General features: G+C 36.7%; 1 protein-coding gene across 2 annotated transcripts in view; it reads right to left on the bottom strand.

Moving 5' to 3' along the window:
* Positions 1-27,546, bottom strand: part of RABGAP1L (RAB GTPase activating protein 1 like) — a 666,720-nt gene that overhangs the window by 301,931 nt on the left and 337,243 nt on the right. For both annotated transcript variants that reach the window (XM_046680643.1, XM_046680642.1), the window contains exon 14: positions 6,091-6,204. In XM_046680643.1, the coding sequence (XP_046536599.1) occupies positions 6,091-6,204 (114 nt within the window). The remainder of the gene's footprint in view (positions 1-6,090; positions 6,205-27,546) is intronic.

The following is a 27,546-nucleotide window of genomic DNA, read 5'->3' as shown; positions in this document are numbered from 1 at the left end:
GTCTCTTTAAGTAAAACTTAACAGCTTCTGCTCCTCAAAAGATACCATTAATAGAGTGAAATAAGCAAGCCATAGAAAAAATATTTGCAATACATATATCTAAAAAAGGACTTGTACCCAAGACATAGAAAAATTTCATACAAAACAATAAGTGAAAACCCCATTGTGAAAATGAGCAAAAGACAAACAGATTTGTCATGACAGAGGATATTCTAATAGACAATAAGCATGTGAAAAGGTGCTCATCCTCAGTAGTCAAAAGGGAAAAGCATATGAAACCACAATGAGATGCCACTACACATCCACCAAGATGTTTAAAATTTAAAAGTTTACCAAGGGTTGGTGAAAATATAGAGCAACTGGAATATTTATACACTGCTGGCTGGAATGTAAATGGTAAAACTTCAAAAACCTGTTTGGCAATATCTACTGAAGGTGAATGTGTTCATACATTTTGACCCAGAAATTCCATTCCTAGTATATACCTAACAAAAATGCATACATATGTGCACCAAAACATTATTAATACAAGAGTATACATACCAGCATTATTAGTAACTGAAAATAACCCAAATGCCCACCAAGAGTAGCAACGGATATTATATTGGGGAATAGTCATACTGTGGAATATTATGCAGTGACAAAAATAATAAACTTCTCCCTTATACAAAAACATGGATAAACCTAATAGAAATCAGATTTGTGGTTACCAGAGGTTGGGGGTAGAGGGAGGAGGAATTGGAGGAAGGTGGTCAAAAGGTACAAACTTCCAGTTATAAGATCAATAAGCACTAGAAATGTAACACAGGACATGACGAACATAGTCAACACTGCTGCATAATATATAGGAATATTGCTAGGAGAGTAATCCTAAGAGTTCTCATCAGAAAGCAAAAAATTTTTTTATTGTTATCTATATGAGATGATGGATGTTAGTTAAACCTATTTTGGTAACATTTCACAATGTATGTAAATCAAATCATCATGTTGTAGACCTTAAACTTAAACAGTGATGTATACTAATTATTTTTCAATAAAACTGGGGGGGGGGTGGAAATGAAGACTTCTTCTTACAATCAGCTACAAGAAAAAGCCATACTTTGTAGGTGTGATATCCAATTACTATTTATTATTATTAGAAGTCCCTAGGGTCTTATTAAAACTTCAAAGGCCCTAAGCTCTAAAGAGATTATGAACTACATACGTAGTTCAAATAATCTTTAAAAAAGCAATCAAAACTTACATGTATGCTGACATTAATATAACTCCTTTCTAGAATTTTAGATAATAAAATTCTAGATGAAATCATTAAAGATGAACTCATTTTTCTTTTGTGGTGCCCTAAAGCACATCCTCAGTTTATCGTCTGAGTAATCTTGTACTGGCCACCAGAAAAAAAATAATTAAAACATTTACCTTGACTAGGAGATGAAGTAACTCCAAGTACACTGGAAATGACACCACTGATGTCCCTGATCTTCTCTTTATTATTATTACTTTTTAATAAGACATTTATATGTATAAGCATATACAGTCATTTTCTTCTTTGCATTTTAGTTTTTAGCTTAACAGAAAAGTATTTTCTAGCCCTCTGGATTTCACTTCTGATGACGATGATGATAAGATTCACTTGCTGTTTAAACACTGCCCCTCTAACACTGAGAAAAGCCACCACAGTACAAAGAACACAGACTCAGCAGTTAGACAGACCGGCCTAGAAAGGAACACCAGTTTCATAATTCCTTATCTGTGTAATATAGGTAAATGCTCAAACTTCCTAAGAATTTGTTAGCCTAAGCATAAGAACAGTATTATTTCCAGGATAATTGTCAAAACTACACAATGTGATGTGTGTAAAAGTGCCTAGCATAGTTTCTGGTACACAGAAGGTATTTAATAAATCACAATTTTTCTTCCTCATTACACACATACAATCGTAACAGTATTGTAGAAATACTACAGAATTTTAAACTAACATATCTGGATCCAAGTAAGTCTGCACCATTTAGTGGCTGCATAATTTTAGGCCAATAATTTAAGTTCTTTGGCCTTCACCTAAAAAATGCAGGAAATTCTACCTGCCCTATGGAGTATCTACGAGCATCAAACAACAACATGTACAGAAGTGCTTTCTAAACCACAGTGCTCCAAAAGGTTCCAGTATTACTGTTGTGATTATGTTGATCATCATCTGAGTATCAGGAAGGTTCTTCAAGCCTTCCTGTATGGCCTGAAAGAATTATTCCTTACGGAAACTAAATTGTATGAGAACACTCTGTCACCCCCCCAGATCTTCTGAAACCACTTAATTCACTGCTCACTAGGAGGTGCTGGCAAAGCAGAGTGCCATAGGGGTTCAAAAGATTTCTTCCTCAGCAGCCCCCTGTTTGGATCTAACTTAGAAGGCTGCTGTACTTCAAAGAAGCATGCCAGAAACTCAAGGGAGAGAGAGGAGGCACACAAAGAACAGAAAAGACCACCTGATTCTCCAAGGGCTACCTGATTCCCCCACAGCACTGCTCTAACTAAATCTTTTGGGTGCATTGTGATCCAGCAACACCTATCATTCCACACCGAAGAGCCTACACTCCGGGGCCAATCAGATTCCAAGGACGTGAGGTGGTAGTATATTTTTCCTCCTTTCAAAAACATTATTTTAAAGTATGTTATTGAGCTAATAGAAAAGACACAGGAAGGAGGGAAGGAAGGAGGAATTGGGAAGAGTGGGCAGAAGGGAGGGGAGCCTAAATCTTTTCATTTTCAGAATCTTCCGAAATCTATTATACTTTCAGTTCAACTTCCACATATAAATTTATAACAACAGAAGAATCTTTGAACCATTTTGATTTCCTCCTACTCTGAAAAAGATATTAAGAGGCAAAAACTGAAATTGACAGGGCTATTAAAACATGACAGCAAGTTTTTAACAGAGTTCCCTCTAATCTGACAGCTCAGATAATTTCTCATTTCACCAGAGCCACAGAAAACTTTTCAACTACAAAGTCAGACTCTTGTAACCTTGAAACTACAGTTGATTTCTACACTTAGCGTAATGGAAAATCTCTTAAAAATTTCTGTCTCAATTTAAGAGCACAGCATATTGTCTTTATAGTATAGGCTCCACTAATGAGGAGCTGTCAAAAATAAATGAGGAAATAATAAGTAAAAGTACTATGTAAATTTGAAATTATTATAACATATGGAAGGCGTTGTATAAAAACAAAGGTCTATAAGTGCATTGTTGATGTGAATAAGATATAGGATTCTTAACTGTAAATCATTAGATGCATTTCTTTTACAACCAGGAGCAAGACAAGGATGTCTTACTATCATTGCTCCACTTTAACACTAGTAATGGAGGTTCTGGTCAGTTCAGTAAGACAAGAACAAGATAAAGAAAAAAACAAGAATAAGAATTGGTAAAGAAGAAGTAAAACTGTCCCTATTACAGATTATAAAACAAAGCGGCTGATTTAAGATCATGGTATGATGAATGTTTATTCAGTTTTGTGCAAGGTATCCAAATTGGAAACCCAAAGGTATATTGCTGAGAGGGTGAGGTATGATATTGGATATTATTCCAGAAATAAAAATGATAAAATAGGTACACCAGACTTAGTGGCCTTAAAAGTCACACATAGTAGCTTTTGAGGACACAGAACAAAGGTCATAAAATGAAGAACTATAGCTTAAATTGAATACAAAAGCAAAGGAAAGTGGGTGCATAAACTTGAGAATAATATTCAATTCTAAATTACTCATAAGTATGCTATCGTATTTGTGAGTTACCACCACTCCCTGAGGTTTCCCTGCACAAGCGCTCCACTACTAAATAGCAGTAGATCAAGACGAGAAAGAATTGTGTTAATTATAAACCACATGGTCCACACGGTAGAACTCCAGCAAATTTTGGGTTCTCCAACATTTTCTGATATAGTCATCTCTGCTCTCCTCCACTATCAAAGACTGTTGTGAAATTATGTGTAGGTAATATGTATTTTAGTACAATATTACAAGCCTTAGCAACTTTTATTTACCATCTTGAATTTTGAAATGTTTTTAATATGATTCTTTGGTTGTCCACATTTTCACAAAATTTAGTGCAATATAAGCTAGTCAGAAATTATAAGGTATCTTAGAGCTACATTTTTATAATATTCTTTACTCAAAAAGTACTTTAAAATTGTCTAATTACATTACAAAATGTACTTTGATCATCTAAAATGGCTACACAAGCTGTGTGAAGGTACTATAAACATTTTCTAATGAACTCAAGGTTGGATTATTATCTGCAATATCAAAGCAAGGGGTATCAACTACTTAAATGTACTAATTATTTAACTTTTATCTTTATGTCCACTAAAGTTTCATATATTTCTCCTCTAAATACTACATAATACCAAATACTGTTTTTACTACAATGGAACAAAATTGTAAGTCAGAGGCTGCAAGCACATGGAACCAGCTGTTTTAGTTATGTGAAAAGAGGATCTAGTAACAATCAGAGAAAAATTGAGGGAAAAGTCACTGATTGGCTAAAAATATACTGAATGCCAGAGGAAAAACATTGTTTCATATACCATAAGCCAGACCCTTCTGAATAAATTTAGAAACATAAATTTTGATATCTTCCTTACACAAGCCAGAAGCTAATTAGGTTGCAGAATTTCAAAATTGGTAGGAATGTTTTTAATAATTACTTTTTCTTCTTACAAGCATATAATGAATATATTATACATTTTTTATGGTGTTCAATGGTTGTTGGCATTTTAAAACCAGATGACGTATCTGAGAGTACACTCTCAGATTTTAAGTTATTTATGCACTTCAGCTCTGAATGATATATCCACATAAAAATAGATTTCTGATCAGTGTGTATATTTATAATCCTCCAAAATGGCTATATCAAGAGAAAAGAAAAGAAAAGAGGAAAAAAAAGACAAGACAAGACAGGGGTGGGCAGAGGGCTAAACCACAAACACGCAAGAAGGACTTTAAGGAACGCTGTGCCATTTGCAGAATTAAGCATCAGTCCTGCTTGGTTAGCACATGCAGGCAAAGGCTTTTTAGCAAGTGCCATTTTAAAAAAAACAGTAAATATAAAATGACATTGATACGTGAGTATACTTCTGACTACCTACTAGCTAATCTTTGCCACTCAACAAAAGGCTAAATTTGATTATTGAGGAACTGATTATCTGACTTCCAAATTAGCCATGGTGTTTGCTTTTTCTTCATATCATTACAAGATTTTTGTGTAGTTTACTATTCATTAACAATCTCTACTGGAATTGTAGGTGAGGACCATGTTGAGCACACCCACTACATTTTGTAGGGCATCTTAAGTTTGAGAATAAAGGGTAAAACTCTTTTTAATGGACTTCGTAATTTTAAGTCTTTGGCCTCAAGTAGCATTGACAATATAAGATAACTATATATTATTATTTAAAAAGTCAATGTGTATTTCTGACATAACCTTGAGAAATTAATAATCTATGGCTATTCTCCACTAACAGAGACAGAATCTTTTATACCTAAACAGAGCATATTTACTGAAAATCAGAAAACAGTTTTCTTCCAGGCCTCCTAATAATGAGGGAGAAGAAAAATTCCAAAATGGGACATAAAAACTGCACAAGGACGTATGATGTAACATCACTCAAAGTACATCAACAATATCAGAGAACTAGCCAGAATTCAAAAACTGGTGCCACACTGTTTCTGACTCTAGCCTATCATCAAAAAATTGAGACAACTGTCACATTATTTTGTCAAAAGGGCAGAGTCATCGGGACTCCTTCAAGCCTTACACTAGTAGCCTGAAAGGACCTTCTGTTCCATTCCTGTGAGCAGCAAAGCCAAAGTGAGGCCACACGGTGCCTCTTCCCTCACGATAAGGCATAGAACACACAGCCAAAAAGTCACCTTCAGGACTCAGTACCGAGGACCTGGTACCATAAATGTAAAGCAGAGAACATGGCACAGTACAAATAAGACACGAAGACAGAAAAAAATCTAAAAGTTTTCAAGATGGGTTCCTAAAATATAGCCTTGTAAATACATTAGAAAAAATGAGGTGGAGGGCCCTACCTTGCAGATCTTGTAGAGTGACTCCTGGCCATCTCCTCTAGTATCTTTAAAGTAATCATGTGCAGGAAATGTACGATGAATATCTCGAGTAATAACACTCTCCTGGGCTGAGTCCTACAAAAGAAAAAAGAAAGACTTGGTCATTAATTTAAAATTTCTTTTAATTATGAAAATTAATATATACATATGATAAAAAAAATACAAACAGCACAAAAAAGTATGCCTTCCCCACCAAAAAAAAAACCTTGCCTTCCATCCCTACCCAGGCCCATAATCCCATTCACTAGAGATAAATACTATCAATAGTTTCTTTTGCATCCTTTCATCCATTCCCCAATGGATGTGTGAATGCATATTTATGTGAGAAGGAAGAGAGGGAGGGAAGCTGTATACACACATCTCCATCCTTTGCTTTCTGAAGCAAAAATAGAAGCAAACTATCTGCTCTTTTTACGTAATAGGATAACTTACAGAACATTCTTTATCAATGCATGCAAATGTATTTCATTCTCCTTAGGAGAAGCTATTAAAAAGAATGAGGTACATGTGGATATTAATATATCATAATTTATTTAATATTCTCCTATTAATGATCTTTTTGAATTTTTTTCTATTTATATTACAAATAATATCACTAGGAACATTTTCAAACATAGATGTTCAAGTATACGTTTCTAGGGGTTGAATTCTGAGGTCAAAGGGTATATGCATATCCATTTTTGATAATCGTACTTTCCCTCCAGAGTTGTTGTACCAATACATCAACTCCAAATATTCCAAACCATGGTATTGTTTCTCCACACCCATGCAATACCACATATTATGTAACTTTTTAATTTTTGACAATCTGATCAGTGAAAACTCAGACCACAGTAATTTAAAAAGTAAAAATATTATCAATCTTTCTCCCCTGATAGGTTAATTACCCAACTCACATACTCTAGAAAATAAAAAGCCCCAAAACTATCACATTTTGATGATATATACTTTAAAGATAAATCTAGAGAATTTTTTCAGATAGATTCAGGAGCCAAAAGCTCAAAACTGAGTAAAATTCTAAGCCTTATAAAAAATGATTAATCATTCGCTTGATTTTATTCTAGTGCTATAAATGTTGTTTATCTATTTAAATGTCAGGAAAATAGAACGGGACTGCTTCTAGCAACCCTGAAGATGAAACTATTTTGCACAATTTGAGGAAACACCAATGACTAGCATTGCAAATAAAAGTACTACTTAATATTTTGCTTCCATAAAGATTTGAACAAATTGCTTCTTTACGTTAAAATCAAGAAAGGAAAAAAATGTGTAATATGTAAGTTATTTTAATGAATGCTATTTTCCTTTCTATCTCTAGCTGAGCAGTATATAAGAAGCAAGTAGTTGATTAGCTCTAAGTTAAGCCAGTGCCTTCTCTTGCTGCCTTTTTCATTTCAGCTGCTATTTCATGCTGAGTGGTAATTAGATCTTATATCACGTAGAGAAAGGACACAAACTGAAAAGTTCCAGATTTGCTAACAAACACCAAACATATTACAAGTCACTCCAAAGGAAATTCTGATGGCTTACAGGAATAGAATGCTAAAGCTGAATAAAAATGAACTTTAAAAAAATTACCATAACTTAAGTAAAGGAATACATAGAAACTTTATATTTATCAAGGTAAATATAATTTCTAATGATAAAGAAAATTTTGGGTGAGAAAAGGGTAGAGAACAAGGTAAATATAAAGGTACTACATAAAGAGACATATTATGACACGCATGTTTTATCTGACCTGGTATGGAGTCTAAGTAGGGGAATCTGGTACTAGGTAGAAGAAAGTTTTCACTGCCCATGCTTTCTCCAATAAAAGGGTTCTCTTTCCACATAGTAATAGTTTTCACTTACAAACTATTTGAAAAGATGACCAGTAAAAATGCTACTACTGCCATTGCTGAGCTATTTCAGGAGCAAACATGTGCTGAGCGGTTCTCAGGATAACTCTTTTTGCATCTTTCAAGATGTGAAGGGAGAGAGATCATTGGACTACATTACCTAGAAACTGCCTACTCATTTGGCATCATGCTGTGTTGAAATGGCACTAACAGTCTGATTCAGAAAAAGAGAAATTGATAAAAAATTTCTAGGAAGTAAGTCTGCATAAATCTGAGTATTTTTTTTCTGTGCATACTTGAATCTTCCTTGTTTGTTTTTAACAATTAAAGGGGCAAAAAATCAAATGAAATAAAAATCATAAACTTCTTCTTAAACTTTCCCTTCCTACGATTACTTTTAAATGCTTTCTCCATGTGTGTTTCTAGAGTTTTCTTCTTGCACAGTAATTTCAGTTGGCCAAGGGAGTAATTTCTAGAACTTCACTTTATAGACTAAATAAGCTATTTTGCTACATTGTTGACTGATCCCTTTCATATAAGTGAAGGTCAAGAGGTACACTAGACTCTTATAAATAGACTGATATTAACGAAATGGTGTAACAGACTAGAGAGAATAATCCTTTTTTCAAATTGAAAGTGAAAGTTAACCACCTCCCAGTTACCAATAATGTTGAGAATAGGAACAGTACATATTTCAGGAACCCACACCTAATCCCACAAATTCACTCACCCATTCATTCAACAAATATTTAAGTCAGGGAGTCACAAAACCTAACACTCTGTAGAAGGAGAATAAAACAATTTTTCTCTTCAATATTAATTTCTTTATTTTTAGACTTATTCCAGTCATAGTTGTCAATTTTTACAAGAAATAAAATGAACAGAGAAGAAGTACAAAAAAGAGGTCAAATAATTCACCACCTAAATATCTGGAGTTAAAAGGGTGCATGTGAAAACCCTTTTTTTATACAGCTAAAAACATTTTATAGCACAACCAAAACTGTTATGAGGTCATTTTCTTGGGAGGTCCCCATAACCATAGTCTCCTCAAGTCCTCCCAATTATCTTCAGAATGAGAAGAGAGAAAAACTGACTCCCTCATGGGCAGCTACTTCACCAATATCCAGAGACTCACAACTTGACCCACAATGTACTTCCCATCTCGCATTCTGATACTCAGGACAGGATGGTGGTTTAGTGGCTTTGGAGCCAAACTCATTGGTTCTATTTCTGGCTATTCCACTTAATACCTAGAGGATCTCAGACAAGTTACTTAATCTCACTAAACTTCAGTTTCCTCATCTGTAAAATGGGATGATAATACCAAATTCATGTCATTTAGAATAAAATAACGTGTGTACAGTGCTTGGCACACTGCCTAGTACAGACTGAGCAGTCATTAAAGAAATAAATAAAAATAACAATTAATTATTATTTCCCCTTTTCCTTAAGAATCACATTTAACTGTTTAAATTTTTTGGTGAATATATATTTTAGACATCCTTCTGTATTTGTGCACTTTAAATAATAAAATAAACCACCATGTTTCTTTGGATATCATTAACATTATGATTATGAAACCAATTCCCTTAGAGCTTTTAGCATGATGATGTATTAATGCACAAATTTCCAATCATGTATCTTACATGTCCTAAATTATCCTTGTTTCTCTTAATCCATGAATAAAAACAAAAGTGAACAATTATTTGAATAAAGTGATGTTTTTATCAATTGATACACACTCTGGCCCCAGCTTTGCATATATCCATGCAATAAAGAAAGATGTACAAAAATATACCCAGAAGGAGAACGGGAAGGACAAAGCAGAGTAGCAGCTAAACATGCCAGATCAACTACCATTTCAATCATTACTTTAGAACTTGGCTTGTGAGGATTAGAAGGAGGTTGAAGTCATGGTTATGGAGAGGACAAATGCCACTGTCACCATTGCATGCCTCCCTTCTGGACCATCACCACCAAGAATGTAACTGGTAGGCAAAGTCCTTGAGATCATCTTCCATCAGCCAAAGGAGGGGTGAGGTTGGGTCACACACAAAAGCTGACTCAGACTAGAAACAGGGAGTAGTAGAGAGAGGCTTGGAAGAAAGTCTTAAAAGCTGAATTTTATTCAACCCCACACACACCGCTCACACTAATACCACATGGAAACTAAATTCCTTTTTACTTTATCTTTCAAGGATTTTCTTTAATTTCCAAACCACTAAGTCACAACACTAATAAACATCTTCAAAAAAGACATTGATCTCTAGTGTGATAAAATCCATGGCCCAAAAGAGGATATAATTCAGCTTGTTGAAAATCAGTTTAAAACCAAACTAAGAGGTATGATAAGTAGCTCAATTAACTTTTTTTTTTAAATATCGGCACGTGGGCTAACCACTGTTGCCAATCTTCCTTTTTTTTTTTTTAAGGACTGGCACCTGAGCTAACAACTGTTGCCAATCTCTTTTTTTTTTTCTGCTTTATCTCCCCAAACCCCCCCTGTACACAGTTGTATGTCTTAGTTGCAGGTCCTTCTAGTTGTGGCCAACTAGATCAACTTTGATCATTTTAAGTGGATTCAATTTACAGCCACTATCAAGAGTATTACATAAACTGTTCTTCCAGTATAATATATATACCCTGACATGTTTGTAATCTTAATTCCTATTCGAAGAGAATCATCACTTACTTGCTTGTTGTAAGAAAGAAATGAATACAGAATTCATGTGTCAACAAGCATTAGGAAGACAGGTTCGGATGACCATAGCCTATTATTTTTATAAAACAATTTCTGGGCTGTCAACAACTGGAAAGGTATTTTAGTGAGGGAGACTGTTCTCACATATGACCTTGGCACCAGAAGAAGTGTAAAAGTAATGTACTGATAAATGAAAACACTGACTGTACCTTGGTTTCCTACATTTTTACAACTACGACAGCATCTTTTCTTATTAATCCCTATTGTCAAATCCAAAGTATAACTACATTTTCACTTTTCATCTACTATGAAATCATTTCAACTTTATAAGTACCATGCCAATTTGTTGGTGTCATTAAAAATGTCATTGCAGATCATGCCTAGCCACAATCTGTCAGCAGATAAATGATTCAGAGCTTTAAAAAGATCTGACCTTAGAACGTGCCTTCTATTCTCACTCCACAGGGATCCTCCTTTAGTTCTACGCTGGAGCTAGCTCTATGGGAAAACATCACAAACTGGTCACCTTACGCGTCCCTGAAAGCAGATGGGTTTGCAGTGGTGGGTCTGATTTATTTACCTTGATGTTTGCCAAAAATCCAAAGAGGCAGAGATGAAAGGGGAAAATATAAAAGTGCATTCTAGTTTCAAACGTGCTACTGAAATCATGAGCTAGAAAGAGTATCACAAAAAGGTTGGATCACTGCCAGTCTTCATGCCTTGAATATAGGAGGAAGTCTCATCATAAGTAGAATGATATGGAAGCAAAGAAATAAACATCAACTAAATCATATTGTGAGAAAGCTGCTTCCCAGGCATTGTACCCACATGCTGCCAAATGTCTCAAAATCAAAGCCTGACACAAAGGTCAAAAATATTAGCTATATTCTGGCTTCAGCTGGGAAGAAATCTTTTCAGGGAGAGTAGCAACAATGAGAACTAAGGGCAAGTGAAAGAGAAGGGAGAGGAGGAACTGTATTTATAAGACCAGTCAGTATTCATAATTGATACTTTGGTCCTGAAGGAAGTGCTGGGACTGGAGTGGGAAATATTTGAATAGAATAAAGCATTTCTTTGGTGCTAGAAGACTAAGAAGCATTGCAGCCTATGAGCACAGCTTGGATTTCCCAGAGATGCTGGGTCAAAGCTGGGGATGACTCTCTACCACAAATATCTGAGGTTACTTTTACATTCCAAATACACCTATCAAAAGCATCTATGGCCAGATTTGGGTATGTCTTCATTCCCAGGATTGCTGACCTCTCATTGTCCTAAGACAAAAGTTCAACTGGGGGACTTGACAGTCTTGGAAACTCATATCAACAGCCAATGATAAAACCCTGCAACTCTTTTTAAAGTGAAGCACAATAACTGAACTCCATGCAGGTATTTTCCAAAGTTAGATATATTTCTAATTTTGTATTTTTAATTGTTAATTATGATTTTTATCAAAACAGCCATTTAAACCCTTTTGAAATAAACAAAAATTTTAAGAGCTCCATATCTACTACCCATTGTGTAAAAATAACATTCTTTCATTTTTCCACAAAACTTTAAAGAATGCCTCTGATAACTAGCATTCGATAAACGTGCCTATTTTCACCTAATCATTACATTTTAGAATTTTATTAATTTTGACCATGTACATACCTAGTTATTATTTTTACAGGTTGAATAACTTTCAACAACTTTAGAAAACATTCTACCACACCTTCAATCACTTTAGCTGCTTCTCTTTGAAACTCTTTGGGCTCAATTACATCTTGAATTGAATGACATAAAAATTGAAAGTACATAAAAAATTAAGCTTTCTATTCGCTTCTAATTCCATTCATGTATTCAACAAATACTTCTCTGAGTATCTACTAAGAACCAGGCACTGTTTTAGGTGCAGAAGATACAACTGTTAGCAAGACAATGTCCCTCCACCGTGGAGCTTATATTCTAGAGGTAAGGGAAAAAGACATAAAAAACAAGTATATAACATTAATTAGTGAAAAGTACTATGAAAAAAATAAAATAAGGTAAAGAGATAGCGAGGAGAGGGCTGATGTTTTAGTTGGGTGGTTTTGCCTCTCTGAGTGAGGGTTCAAATACTTAGAGAAAGAGCATAACAGACAGAGGGGAAAACATGCAGAAGCCCTGAGGTGGGAGCAGAATGGCAATACTTCTGTAGACACTTTCCAGCATTTTGCTGACTTGCATGTTTGCAGATGTCTAAAATGAATTGCCAAAAATGACTCCAATACTTTCCTGGATTAACATGGCTACCTCATGAATTTATAAGTATAATTTAGATTATTTTTACAAGATGTTTTAATTCACATGTTTGAATAATATGCTAATTACACATGTCAATATGAAAGCTTACTACTCAACATTTATCTAACACCTGCCATGGACAAGACATTTGATCTAGGGGATCAAAAAGACACAGGATATAGTCCATGATGCTCCTAAATTGCAAGAGGTTAAAATCTACTTGTAAAGACAAAATATAGATATAATATCAATAGAAGGAAACATACACTAACAGCCATATAAATGATATGGGCAATATTAGCTATAGGAATTCTGTACAGAAGAGACTGCACAAGTATTCAAGTGGTGCAAGTGGCCTTGCACAGGAGATGGGGACTAGGCTGAGCAATGAAGACAAGACATGCTCGACACAAATGAAAGATCTCCGGAGAACACACTGACAGCAAGTGTAGCGTGAGCAGAGCCTCCAGAGCAGGAAAGCACTTGGCATGTCCAGGAGATAGGACTTTAATTGACTACAGAAGAGAATTCAGAAAGGGGCAAGTTTGCTGGAATCTAGAATATGGAAGGTAACCTTGAATGAAGACACTTTAATTTTGTGGACAACAAGGAGCCATTTCACCTACCATGGACTTCGTAGTCACAGTTTTGTCAATTCTTGTTTCAGTTTGGCCTCATCCAGTTTTACTATCTGAAACAACTGGTGCGCAGTAAAGAATTAACCGTACCCTAAAAGAGTGCTGGCCTTTACCATTGGCTACTAGGAAGTGTGGGGACCTGGAAATGGCCACCCCAAGATATGTCTCTTTGGCATGATGATTATTTGAGGCTGGTTACTTTGCAGACAGGAAAGAAACTGAAAAGTAGAACTTACTTACCCTTTGTAAGAGACATTTACATTGTAAAGGAACTCTCCATCTGTAAAGATATCTCTAGAAACTCTTAATCAATGGGGAAGGCAGGGACTTAAATTTGCATTTTATTGTGCTTATATGGTAACCTCCTGTAACTGACTTCCCTCCCCCTCCCAACGTTAGCATTTCTTTAAGGATTAAGCATCTTTCCTTAGGCTAGGAACTGATTGCTGCGCTCATCTGTGACCACCCAGCTCAAGACAATAGACTTGCTTCCTGCTACGCCCACCGAGATAGCAGACCCACTATCTGCTGTGTCCATCAAGCGCTGTGCCAACAGGGCAGTCTTGTGACTATTGTGGGAGGGACATTTCAATCATACGTGAAATATCCTGTTTGGGGGTATATAACCACTCTGTGCACCCCACTTCTCTGGTGCCCTTTCTTCCTTCGGGAAGAGAGGCCCTGGGCCATGGTTCCTCATAAAGCTTTGTTTAATTTTCTCTTGCTATTCTGTCTCATGTGAATTTAATTCGTTCTCCGGCCAGACGAACCCACATTAGGTAGAGGAAAAGTCTTCCTCTCCCCTACAGAAGTGATCTCTAGGCTTCTGGAATGCCATCCTTGATAGGAGTCACTGTTTGCATGTGGGCCTTGGCCAACCAGCAGTCTAACAATGTGATTTATGATCAGGCTTTGGGCCATGCAGTATTAGTTCTATCCATGGAGAGGCTGGAGACTAAAGGTCAGTCACATGTGCAGTACATGAATGAGCCCCTACAAAAACTCTGGACAATAAGACTCAAGTGAACTTCCCTAACTGGCAATACTCCACATGTACTATCACACATTGATGCCAGGAAAGTAATGTTCTAACAAGTTAGCCATCAACAAATTTGAAAATTTCCTTGTGGTATTCTCACCAGTAAATCTTCTCTATTCAAAGATATTATTGCCTACCTTTTCCTCTATCTTTGACAAAATATTATTCACAAAAAAAGTCCCCCAAGACTTTGTTAATTCACATGACTTTTAAAAAAAATCACCTTTTACGTAGAACTTGAAAGGTTAAAATATTAGACCACTATTGACCATTTGACCACCTGTTCACTGAGCACCTCAAAAACTATATGTGATTAGTGAAGTGATTAAAAGTAAGTTAAAAGCAGATGACACAACTACTGAAATGATTCTATAATTTATTTCCATAAAGGGTCACCTGGAACTTCAAAGGAGAGTGAGTATAAGTGAACAATAACTGCATCCCTAAATAAATGTCGATAATGTGTATATTTTTAAAATCCTACAGGATCAATAAAGTTATTCTGGGATATGAATTTTGAAAAAGGTAATTAGTTTTTACATCAAGTCAGGTTATATAACTGCCATTTAGTTCCTCTTTTCTAACAGCACACGTTTCTATTAACGTAAGTTTTTACTTACCTATATTTAGAAGATGCACTCATCACCACATACCAAAATAAGTAGGGAGGGCTAAGAACAGAAGGGTTTTTTCCTGAGACACTATAATAGCTTTAGTTTTCAATTATAAAGATTTTGATTAATTAAATATTCTAACTCCATCTAGTAAGCGTACAATAGGGCATTTTTTTTGTCTTACAAATTATGGTTAATATTACAACTTTCTTTTCTGATACTCTACTTTGTCTATTTTTCTCTGTTCAAGTGGGCCAATTTCTTTTTCTCCAACAGATTTCTCTGGAAGTAGAAGAAATCTTTTTGTAGTAGAGCACATTTGAAAATTGATGAATCCTTTTTGGAATAAAGCCAAATCATGAGTAGAAACCTAAAGGTTTTCTTCTACACTTTTTTCCTCTATATAGAATCAGAAATGTGATTACTAATCTAAGACTTAGATTTAAGTAAGTATATATTCCTGCTCCTTAACACAGTATATTCCTTTTTAGCTTCTTTGCCGATGCCTCCTCTGCCTACTCCTTATCTGATGGTGTTACATCCGTAGCCTTGTTCTTTGCTCACTCTCCTTGCTCTCCCTGGGAAATCACATCCATTCCTGTGACTTCAACTACCATCTGTCTTCTCCTTCCTGGACCTTTACTGAAGTAGATTTCAAACCTTACTGATTATCAGAATCATCTGAGAAGCTATTTCAGAACCCATATTCCCAGATCTCACCTAGACTTAATCTACCAATATCTCTATAATACTTCCAGGCAACCTATATTTTTTAACAAATACCTATGCAGTTATAAGGAAAGTCCACATATTTTTATTTGAGAACTACTATCAAACAGATCTATCATTCCACATTTAAAACTTAAGAAGTCAAAAACTCAATTCAGAATTTCCCATATAATGACGTGCCCTTCCATATTCTCAGTCTCAATGAGAACTTCCACTCTCATCTCTGAGTTGATACACAAAGAATTATTCTGGAAGTCTTCTCCTGTTTCCTCCCTTAATCATTTGGTCCTTTGGTCTTCCACTCTGCTATTTTAATTAACTGGTATCCATGTCTGAATATCCCCACTTGATTGCCACCTCTAGATGGCCCATGATCAGTTCTTATTTGTCTTTGTTTCCCTGGTGACTGAGACTTTAGCAGCTGCTTAGTGAATGAGTGCTGAGTAAATGAGAATAAGAGAAGCATATATTCCCTAGGATGGAGAGACTAAAGTTTCATAATTCTTGCCTTGAGTTTCAAATTCCCTTCTAACTTCATTTAGTCAAGAGCAGTAGCAAAAGGAAATAATTTATGCCAAAATCAAAGATGATTACTAGGACTCATAGGCTTCCAAACCAAAATTTCACAACAAAATGCATACCAAAATGTCTTTACTTCTAGTACCAAGGATAACACATGAAAATAACTGCAGATATTATATAAACTACAGAAAAAACAAGATGGATCTCCATCTTAAAATAGAAATTAGATATTCTACTGCTAGGAATTGCCAAAAAACATCATTACAAAAAGCTATTTGGGATTTTCTCACTGAGTTTTACCTCATTTTATATGAAAAGCAATAAAAATAAGGATGAAAAGATGAAAAAATTCAAATGCCACATTATTTTAAAATCATTCTTTTTACTTTAAAAGTGACGAGATAAACCACATAATTAATGTGTTCAAAACCCTGCTAGAAGCTAATTACATTAAATATGATGTTTTAGAAATCTGAAGTATCCCTCATAGTTGGCATGTTAACTCTTTCTCAGTAAAATAGCGTGAAGTAGTAGACTGAGATGACAGTCAGGTAAGAATCAGGAAATTCTGTCCCAGTCATCGAATCTCTGGATTACGGCACCTAGGCTCCAGTTCTTTCTGGTCTGAATATCATATTAAATCAAAGGAAGACACAGATCCTCCTCTTTCTTGATATAAGGACTTCTATAACTTTAGAAGTTATACATTAAGAGAGATCAATGTTTTCTATTTACTCTGTAAGACTATAAGACACTCAAGAAATGAGAATTTTTTTTCTATCTTATGAACTGTTAGTTATTTAGGTTCTTTAATACTGACGTGAGAAAAATACAGAAACAGCCTATGGTTGTAGTCTTTCTCAATTTTGAAACACCACCCTGTCGCCTTTAATCAATATACATACATATTTACCTGGTATTTAAATGCTACATGGGCTACAGATGTTCGTGTAATTCTTTCCTAATAGACCCAAGTTGCTAACAGAGGACTTATAAAGTCTGAATTTCTAATTAAGGGGAAGAAAATGCAAGTGCTGTAAACATTAAGAAACTGTAAAAGTAACCCCACTTATTTCTCATTTATTAGGCTGCCATTTTTGGAAGGTACTTTGACTTGATTCAGTGGCTATGGAGCCTAAAAAGAGGTTTCTTTCCAGGCATGTGTCTGGTACTGCTTTTTTATTTAGGCTTGGTTCTACAAATAAATGCACTCTCATTTTTCCAAAGCTTTAAGCGGTTAATACCAAGTTAAATATACAGAACGGTTAATTAGGTATAATTGGTAAGTAGTTCACAATACGAAAATAACGAATATTATTCTTTAGACAAACCAAGCCTTGTCTGGGTCAGCTGGGACATGGGTCCTCTTCTGGCACCATCACTATAGTTCAGGATATTACCTCTTTATGTTTAGACCATTTCAGTAGCCTCTAAATCATCACAGAGGAGTTTCCCTTTCCTTCAATCAGCCTGCACAGTACTTTAAGCTAATTTACCTAAAGCACAGTTTTGCTCTCATGTAACATTCAAATCCATCTACTACATGGTCCCACCTGCTATTCTCAAATAGAAAAAAAAAAAAATCCCTATTTCATTTCATCTAAATCACATTCCATTCCCCAAAGTTGCAGTGTTCGTTCAAGCTTCATTGCTTTTGCGCAATTTCCTCTGCTTTGGATGATGACCCTTATTTCCCACATCTTCCCCTTTGAAATCTTGCCCATTTATAAAGGCTCATATCAGATTTCTTCCGTGATGCTTTCCTAATGATCCCAAGTGAAAATAATACGTTCTTCCTTTATGCTCTTATAATACCAAGTTGTAAAGACTTATATGAAGCGTATTACTTATTGCCTTGGGGTAAGACATATTTACCTCCACTAAGCTCCTGGCCACTAGAGATGGTGGCTTAGAGTAACACATCCAGTACCCTATACATCTGTATCAGAGGCCGAACAAATACTCATTGAATAAATGACTCCATGAAAGGAAAAAATGGTGAACCAAGGCAGAGAATAAAGAAAGAGTTTGTGTTGCTACTTAAGTGGAGGGTGGGCCATGCCCCACACTGAACCACAAATGAAAATTAGGTTGGGGCAAATTTTCCTTTCTTGGGCGCTCACATCTGCCCCGTGAAATGCTCTGATCTGGCTCCAGGGGAGGGGGGCTATAAAAACCATCAGAAGGCAGAATGTTATCTGACGGGACTACTGTCACAATTCACATTTTCACTCAAAGGAAATAGATGGTCTCATTGTTCAAAACCCTGCTTTGCCAGGGGTTACTTGGAGGTAACTTTGGAGAAAGTCATTGTGACCAGAAACCACGCAAGGAAAGGGTTAATGAAAATCTGATCCATAACTAAACATAGTCTGTCAAATGTTTTCCAGACAAGGAGGAAACTAAACGTGCTATTTTTCAGAAGATGATGTCCTGGTTTTTGTAGATGTTGCCATCCTACAGAGAAACTTACACAGTTGCAGCAGGATCCCTGCAAACTGCCCCAGCTCTAAATGGCATGTTGCATTGAACCTGCTATGTAATGATGCATTGAACTTGTTATGTAATGGCCCGCCTGTCATGTGCCCTGATCAGGCCCAGTTGTTACACAGTTGTAACATGTCCTCTGCACTCTGGTATATAAACCTTTCACTTGCAGTAAGCTGGCGGGGAGTGGGGGACATGGGCAGGCAAGCAGTGGGGCACTGCTTCAGGAGCTATCCCTGGGGTTCTTCATTGCTTGTGATAAACCATTCTTCTTCACTCACTTCAGCACTGGTTGTGCTTTTCAGCTCCGCACTCACCAAGAGACAGACCCATTGTGTTCGGTTCATCATCACAGCTTAGTTCATAAGGCCAGCTTCCTGACATACAGGAAATAACCATCAAAGAAGCCTTTACACAGATTTATCAGGATAAACAGAAAGCACACATTTTTGTTTAAATCTACCTTGAACTTAGCATAGGATAAAATGCTTTATCAAGACAGTGTAATGCTACAATTATCTTAGTAGCCACAGAAAGCAGCACTCTTCCAAGTTAGTATTTCTTGCTGACTATTGCTGTGATACTGTGTTCAAGATCATAATGGTAAATGATGCAGCCTGAAACATAATGGGATAGCAGCAACCAGAGTACCTGTTACAAATGTAGCAAATTTGAGAGCCACAGGAAGAGGAAAGGAGTAGTGGCTCACTTTTGATTCTTTAAACAAGATACAGCATTCTAGCCCTGAGCATCAGTCAGGATGACACCTCTGCTTTTGCTACTAGGGGAATGTCTACAGCCCCTGAAACTCAAGGAGAGTTGGAGATGGGATGGGGTAAATGAGACAGAAAGAGTGGCCTGGCTCTAACCCTGAGTCCAGTTTTGCAACACCACAGTACCACTGCCCCTAGGAGAATCAAGGAAATGTCAGAAGTTGGGGGGGGGGGGGGGGAGAATGACATTGGAGGGGGAATAAGGCACAACAATATTTCAGGAGTAGAAGAACTCTTAACTTGTTAGCTTTTTGTTTGTGTTTTACTGAAGGATTTAAGTAGGGCAACTACTACAAGACTCAGTGCCCTGTAAAGAAAATGTATTCAATTCAATATGCTCAACTATATGTAGGCTTTAGTTCTCTTATAATTTTACAGTTCCACAAAGGTTAAAAGCTACTGTGTTTTGCCCCAGTTTTTAGGGTTCCCAGATGAAATATACGATGCCCAGTTAAAATGCATGGTATTTACTCTTACATGAGACATACTTATTTTAAAAAATTAGTTTTTGTTTATCTGAAATTCAAATTTAAGCAGTGATCTCTATTTTTATTTGCTAAATCCGGCAGCCCTACCCAGATGACTAATATCACAGTATTAGGAAAATCAATTCCTGAATACTCTTCACATACCATTTTGTTTTTGTTTAAGTTGTTTTTAAATACTTTGTTCTGAATGGTACCATATTCGATATAAACTAGCTACATTTGACTTCTCAAACAAGCTGTTTTAAATTTACTTAATAAAAATGAGCAAATATTAGTTAAAAGCCACAGATACTGCTATGAATAAAATCAGAAAGCTTGTTCTAAACTATAACAGACTACAAGGAAAATGAGGACATCTAGATAACAATGGACAGACGCCATTATTAGTGAGAATACCAAGCCTGTGAAGCACAGAAAAACTGAATTGATGACCTGGAAAATAAGATCAAATTAAGATATAGCAGACTGGCCTGAGGTCCCTCGAGATATGAAGGCAGGGAACAGATAAAGATTCCTCCTAGCGAATAAAAGACAAAGATGCAGAGCATGGTTACTTAGTCAACATTGTCTCTCCTCTGTTCAAATGCCAAATAAAGATCAATCAATTAACATTTGAAAACTCTTCTGGTCACAGAAGAAAGTGGCTTCAAAATTAGCATAATGACATAAACCTACACCTGAGATTTTAGTACTGTGTTATGCCTTATCAATGGACCTTTCTTTTTCTAGTTTTTACATTGCAAGTATTGATATAAAGATGTATCAGGGCACAACTTGAACGATTTGGTGGGTGTGGTGGCCTGGGGACAAGCAATATTTAGATATAACTGTCAATTCAGGTAAAATAAAAATTTATGGGTTGCATATTTTAAATGAATTTTAAATTAAAAAATTCAAAGTAAACAAATGTTAGCATCTACACTTAAGTATTCTTACTTTTCTGAAGGGTTTAATTTTTATTGAAATTTCATAAACTAAGTAACTAGCAGGCACTACAGCATGATTATAATGGTGCACTTTTGAACAAACTTGTTAGTCTTTCTTTGATTATATTGTAAATTAATTGAAAAATGTGACTTTTCTTCTTCCAGTGTATTCTTTAAAAAAAGAATTTTCAATTGAAAAGAATTTAAACAGAAACTTCTCTAATACGCAAACATACACACTCGCTCTCTCACACAAACACATAGACATACTCTTTCCCTTCCTCTCTCTCACACACACACAAAGATAGTCCACTTCCTTTGAAACAATTTTCATCAGCTACTTTTATCTTTTTGTCTGCAACCAACTAACCACAGCAGGAGTCTAGCTCCCAAGGCTCAGGGATTCATAGTGAGACCGGCAAACAGCCATTGATGATTAAGTATCTAGGTACTAAAGTTTTATCCTTTTTGCAATTACTGATTATAGCTTTTAGCTGTTTAAGCCACCCATTGTTAACTGTGCTCTTTAGGCAGTATGCTATCTGACTCCCACTAGGTTCCTACAGATAATATCTCCCTGGAGCCTGGGTCACCATGGTAATGGGTGTGTGAGCTATTTTTCAGGAATTAGAACTCCTGTGCACTTCAGGCCCGTTGAGACCACCAATTCATCAACTGGACCCGCAGAGATGTCTGATAGGCGACCTTTGATGTCAAGAGGCTAAAAACTCCACCCTCAGATCATGCTAACACCACCATCTTGTGAACATGGGTCCTATGAAGAGGCATGAAGCCTGACTACGCTTGCGCGGATCATCAAACCTCACCTCTCTTCACCTCTAATCACCTCTCTCCACATTTCAGACCACCTTGTCCCCTATCCCATAAAAATCCCTGAGTCCCTGTTTTCGGGGAAGCGAATTGGAGGCTCATGCTCTCGCTTCCTCACGTGGCTGCCTTGTGATTAAATCCTCTCTCTGCTGCAATCTTGTCATTTTGGTGTTTGGCTTTCTGGGCAGCCTGCAAAACACAAACCTGGTTTGGTAACAATAGCCTGCCATCCCACCCCCTAGGGCTGGACTCAGTAAGGATTTGGTGATCTCTGAAGGCAAACCACACAGACTGCGACTAGGCAAAACAGGAGCTCTGAAAAACAAGGAGCACAAGTATCTTGGAAAAATTCGATCCTTAATCAAAAACAAAACCACTGAAGTAGCCATAAAGCAAAAAATCTGAAATTTTCTGGACTTCCTTAAACTTGTTTCATGGAATACCCTCAGCAAATCCATTGCCTCTGGGCTATACCAGCCTGGTGTCCTCGTCCCATCCAACAAGATCATCTGTCGTCACCTCCAATTGGGCAAACTTGGCTGATTTTTTTTTACATGCCCTACCTGTCCAGTAAATCACCAACACTGCTTCAAGCAGGCATAAGGAGGTGGACAGGATCAGAAGAAAAGATTGGGCAAACTTTAGCCCTCTGTGTGGGGGAAGGTCCTGAAATTAAGATAATGGACCATATTTCAAAGCTAGGTTGGGTGCAGTGGCTGCAATACTGGTCTAGAATCAATGCTGTCCAAAAGAAATACAATGCAAGCCACAAATGCAAGCCACATATGTAATTCAAAATGTTCATGGAGCCCCATTTAAAAAGTCAAAACAAATAGGGGAAATAATTAAATTAAATTTAAAATTTAATTTTAATAACATTTCATTTAACCCAATGAGTCTGAAATATTACCATCTCGACATGTAATCAATATTAAAAGTAAACAACAAAATATTTTACACTTACAGCACAGGTCAATTCTGATTTGCCACATTGCAAGTGACTGACAGTACATGTGTCTAGTGGCCACCACCTCAGACAGTGAAGGTCTAGATTTTAACTCGGAAGCCACACTCTACACCTTCAACCCCTTTGTCATGTACTTTTCTCTCTGTAGGGGGATGGAAAAAAATGTCTTTTGAGTGTGAGAGTAAAAACAAGGAGAGAAGGATGGAAATGGAATTTTCAAAACCTGCCTCCAACTGTGTAAGCTGTTGGCCCTATAACTAAAAACATTACAGAGAAGAACGGCTTATGTTTTTGCTTCTTCCGCCAGTCCTCTGAAAGGCCAAGGTTTCTTACAAAGTGGCTAAGCTCATTACCAAGAATGATATTTCTTAGCCACACTTCCATATGGGATATAATTAACAAGGATTTATCCTACTACCCTGGGCTAATAGATAAACACCAGTAAAAAGCACAAATTGGAGCATGGTCTTAAACATTTTCTATAGACTCTGGAAGATTGTGCAAATCTCAGAGATGACTTTTGCCAAAATTATGGACTGGGACTGCCAAAATTATGGAAGCAAATCTTAACTATCCTGTATTGAGAGAGTACTGACCTGATTATGTTGACATTGCCTGAATTTTCTATTTAAGCAGCGAGAATGCTTACAGGCTAGATTATCAAAATCTAATTTTCATTTTTTGTTTCCTCCCAGGTCTCTCAAACTTCTTTACCCACAACAAAGAAGAATACTAAAGAATATCCTTCACAATGGAATGCCCTTTTCAGAAAGCATATGGTAGTGGAAAAAAAATGGGGCTGTAAAGCTACCTACATTAGACAATCTTGGACGAGTTACTTAATGTCTCTAAGCTTTGTTTTCCTCATTCTCCCTACTTTCCCAACAAAACTGTGATGTTAATTCTAATTTTCAAAATTGTTTTAAGATTAGATATTATTTATGCCAATCGTATTGCCTGACACATAGTAAGCATTCAATTCATGGTAGATATTAGTAAACCTGGAATTACTTTGCTTTTTCTCCACAGCATGAAGGCAACAGTTTTAGCACCTGGAAGTTGGGTAACTCCTGCTGCCTTCTGATGTTACCAGGCAGTCAGATCATACCCCAAACTCCTAAAATGGAGTCATGGTGAACAGACTGGGGCTTAGCAAATATACAGCCATCCTTGGAGGTTCTCTGTGAGACGTGGGAACTTTAAATCTCCATTACTGAATCATGATTATGGCCTAATGGTGGGTCATAATCAGAATTAAAGGGAAAAAAAGAAATAGGAAATATCCAGTGCATCTCACAGAATCACTTCTGAAAACTTTTGCTTCTGACAGACACATAGACATATGTATGGAGAGGATCAAAAAAGTCTGAACTCCACTACCGTAGAACACACTAGAATTTCAAGGATCCCTGAAACTTCTCACTTCCTAGGAGATGCAGATGAGCAGGAGAGAAGAGAGTATCTGACTCCCTTGAAAAGGAATTTTTAGGGCAAACGTAGATAGAGTTATCAAAGGTGAGCTCTAAAATACAGATATGGGATAAGGCTATAATGACCCTAACTTTGATCCATATGGCTGTGTTAAGTCATGCTACCCTCAAACGACCATAGAACACAGTGTAGCTGGTTAGCTAGATGACATGAAATCTTCATAGAGTAAGATACAGTCACCTTTTTAAATGGCTATTTCTCATTAAAAGTACTTGGGAAATATAAGAGTTAAGGCTCTGATGAAAGAAATTTTCCTAACTTTATAAATAAAATTTGATATAAATTCTTTTTGTGTGTGGAATTCAAGATTTACATAATTTGAGAATTGTAATGTGTATAATACAGATGCTATAGTTCGCATTGCTATTTTTTTTTAAAGTTTTTAATTGTGATTAAGTCCAGTTTATCTTTTTATTTTTATTTTTTTAAATGTTTTATTTTTTTCCTTTTCTCTCCCCAAAGCCCCCAGTACACAGTTGTATATTCTTCGTTGTGGGTCCTTCTAGTTGTGACATGTGGGACGCTGCCTCAGCATGGTCTGATGAGCAGTGCCATGTCCGCGCCCAGGATTCGAACCACGAAACACTGGGCCGCCTGCAGCGGAGCGCGCGAACTTAACCACTCGGCCACGGGGCCAGCCCCTCGCATTGCTATTTTTGGTTATAAAAAGAAAAAACAACCTAGATTAAAGCACACGCACTTTTAAAAACGTGAAACACCATGTTTTGGAAATGCTTGGATTAAAGAAAAAACTTCTAGCATTAAGGCAGAAAAGAATTATAGAAAACAAGTTTGTCTGTTATAAAGCTAACTCTACCCTATCTTTAAAGAAACTCTCCTTTAAACCCCTTATGAATTCTACCCTCAATACTCCACTGAAACTGCTCATTAAGGTTACAGTGACCTCCGAATACTGTGCTCATACTGTGTGCTCATATTCAGTGTTCATATTGTGTGAAGTGGACAGCGTTTAAGAAAGCTAACCATTCCTTCTTTTTTTCCTTGTGATGAGAACTTTGAAGATCAAACTCTCTTAACAACTTCCAAATATATAATACAGTATTATTACCGATAGTCACTTTGCTGGACATTACACCCCCAGGACTTGTTTTATAACTCATTCCTTCTTTCTTGAACCTCTTCCCCCATGGGTTCCCAAATACCTCTTCTTTGATTTTCCTCTCACCTCTTTGCAGCTTCTCAGTCTCCTTTGCCAGCAACTCTTCTGTAAAATTATTACATGGTTTTTCTTTTTAAAAGACCACTCTCTCCTTGTGTGGTTTTGTATATACAAGGCCTCAATTTTAAGCAATTCATTGATGATTCTCAAATTACGTCTCCAGGCCTCAGACTTACACTTTAAATTGCTTACTGTACCTGGCTTCCCTGCAGGCACCTGAAACTCAGCATGCTAAAAAACAAACACATCATCTTTTTCCTAAAGTATTCTTTCCCTCCCATAGTCCTGTCCCATTGTGGTGAAAGGCACCACTCTGTATTTAGTCTCCCAAGGCAGAAATCGGGGAGTCCCCACATATGCATCCTCCTATCTGACTGTTGTCAAAACCAATTACAAAGCCCTATCTGTTCTTTCTCATTATTGATCCTCAAATCCATCATCATTTCTCCATTTCAATTGTTGCTAACTTATTTCAGTACCTGAGCTTCCTCTCACTAGAATATTATAACCTTTTATTTTTAAAATAGATTTATTAAGATAAAATCAACTTAGAAAAAAAATTCACCATTTAAAATACAGAATTCAGTGGTTTTTAACATATTCACAGAATCATGCCATCATCACCACAGTCTAAAGTTAGAATATTTTTTTTAAGAAGATTAGTCCTGAGCTAACATCTGCCACCAATCCTCCTCCTTTTGCTGAGGAAGACTGGCCCTGAGCTAACAACTGTGCCCACCTTCCTCTACTTTATATGTGGGATGCCTACCACAGCATGGCTTGCCAAGCAGTGCCATGTCCACACCTGGGATCCAAACCAGCAAACCCCGGGACACTGAAGTGGAATGTGCAGAACGTGGTGGCCTGCGCCACCAGGCCAGCCCCCCCCCCTTTTTTTTTTTTGAGGAAGATTAGCCCTGAGCTAACATCTGCATCCATCTTCCTCTACTTTGTATGTGGGATGCCTGCCACAGCACGGCTTGATAAGCAGCACATACGTCTGCACCTGGGATCTGAACTGGCAAATCCTGGGCTGTTGAAGTGGAACGTGCAAACTTAACCACTGCGCCACTGGGCTGGCCCCAGTTTAGAACATTTTTAACCTAAAAATAAGCCGTACACCCTTTAGTCATCATCCCCCAGGACCCCCAGCCCTCCCAACCCTAGGCAGCCTCTACTTATATCTCTATAAATTGCCTATTCTGGACATTTCTTATAATCATACAATATCTGGCCTTTTGTGACTGGTTTCTTTCACTTAGCATAAAGTTTTCAAAGTTCATCCATGTTGAAGCATATACCAGTACTTCATTCCTTTATTTTGCTGAATAATATTCCATTGTATGGATATATCACATTTTATTAATCCATTCATCATTTTTTTTTTAAAGATTTCATTTTTCCTTTTCCTCCCAAAGCTCCCCAGTACGTAGTTGTATATTTTTAGTTGTGGGTCCTTCTAGTTGTGGCATGTGGGATGCCGCCTCAGCATGGCTTTATGAGTGATGCCATTCCACATCCAGGATCCGAACCGGCAAAACCTTGGGCTGCCGAAGCAGAGCGCGAGAACTTAACCACTCAGCTATGGGGCGGGCCACATCCATTCATCTTTTTTTTTTTTTAACTTAGAGTATAAAAATTTATTTAAAATGTCATATCAGACAAATAATATTTTTTTCCATTCATCATTTTATAGACATCTAGGTTGTTTCTGTTTTTTGGCTATTATGAATACTGCTGCTATGAACATTTGTGTAAAAGTTTTTGTGTGAACTTCTTTTCAGTTCTCTTGGGTATACACCTAGGAGTTGAACTGCTAGATCCTACGATAATTCTCTGTCTAATCTTTTGAAGAAATGCCACACAGGTTTCCAAAGCAGCTGCAGCATATTCACATTTCCATCAGCAGTGTATGAGGGCTCCAGTTTCTC

The sequence above is a fragment of the Equus quagga genome, chromosome 13, assembly GCF_021613505.1.
Source record: "Equus quagga isolate Etosha38 chromosome 13, UCLA_HA_Equagga_1.0, whole genome shotgun sequence".
Classification (NCBI taxonomy): Eukaryota; Metazoa; Chordata; class Mammalia; order Perissodactyla; family Equidae; genus Equus; species Equus quagga.
The sequence above is the reverse complement of the archived record's forward strand: the minus strand, read 5'-3'. Positions and strand labels throughout refer to the sequence as shown.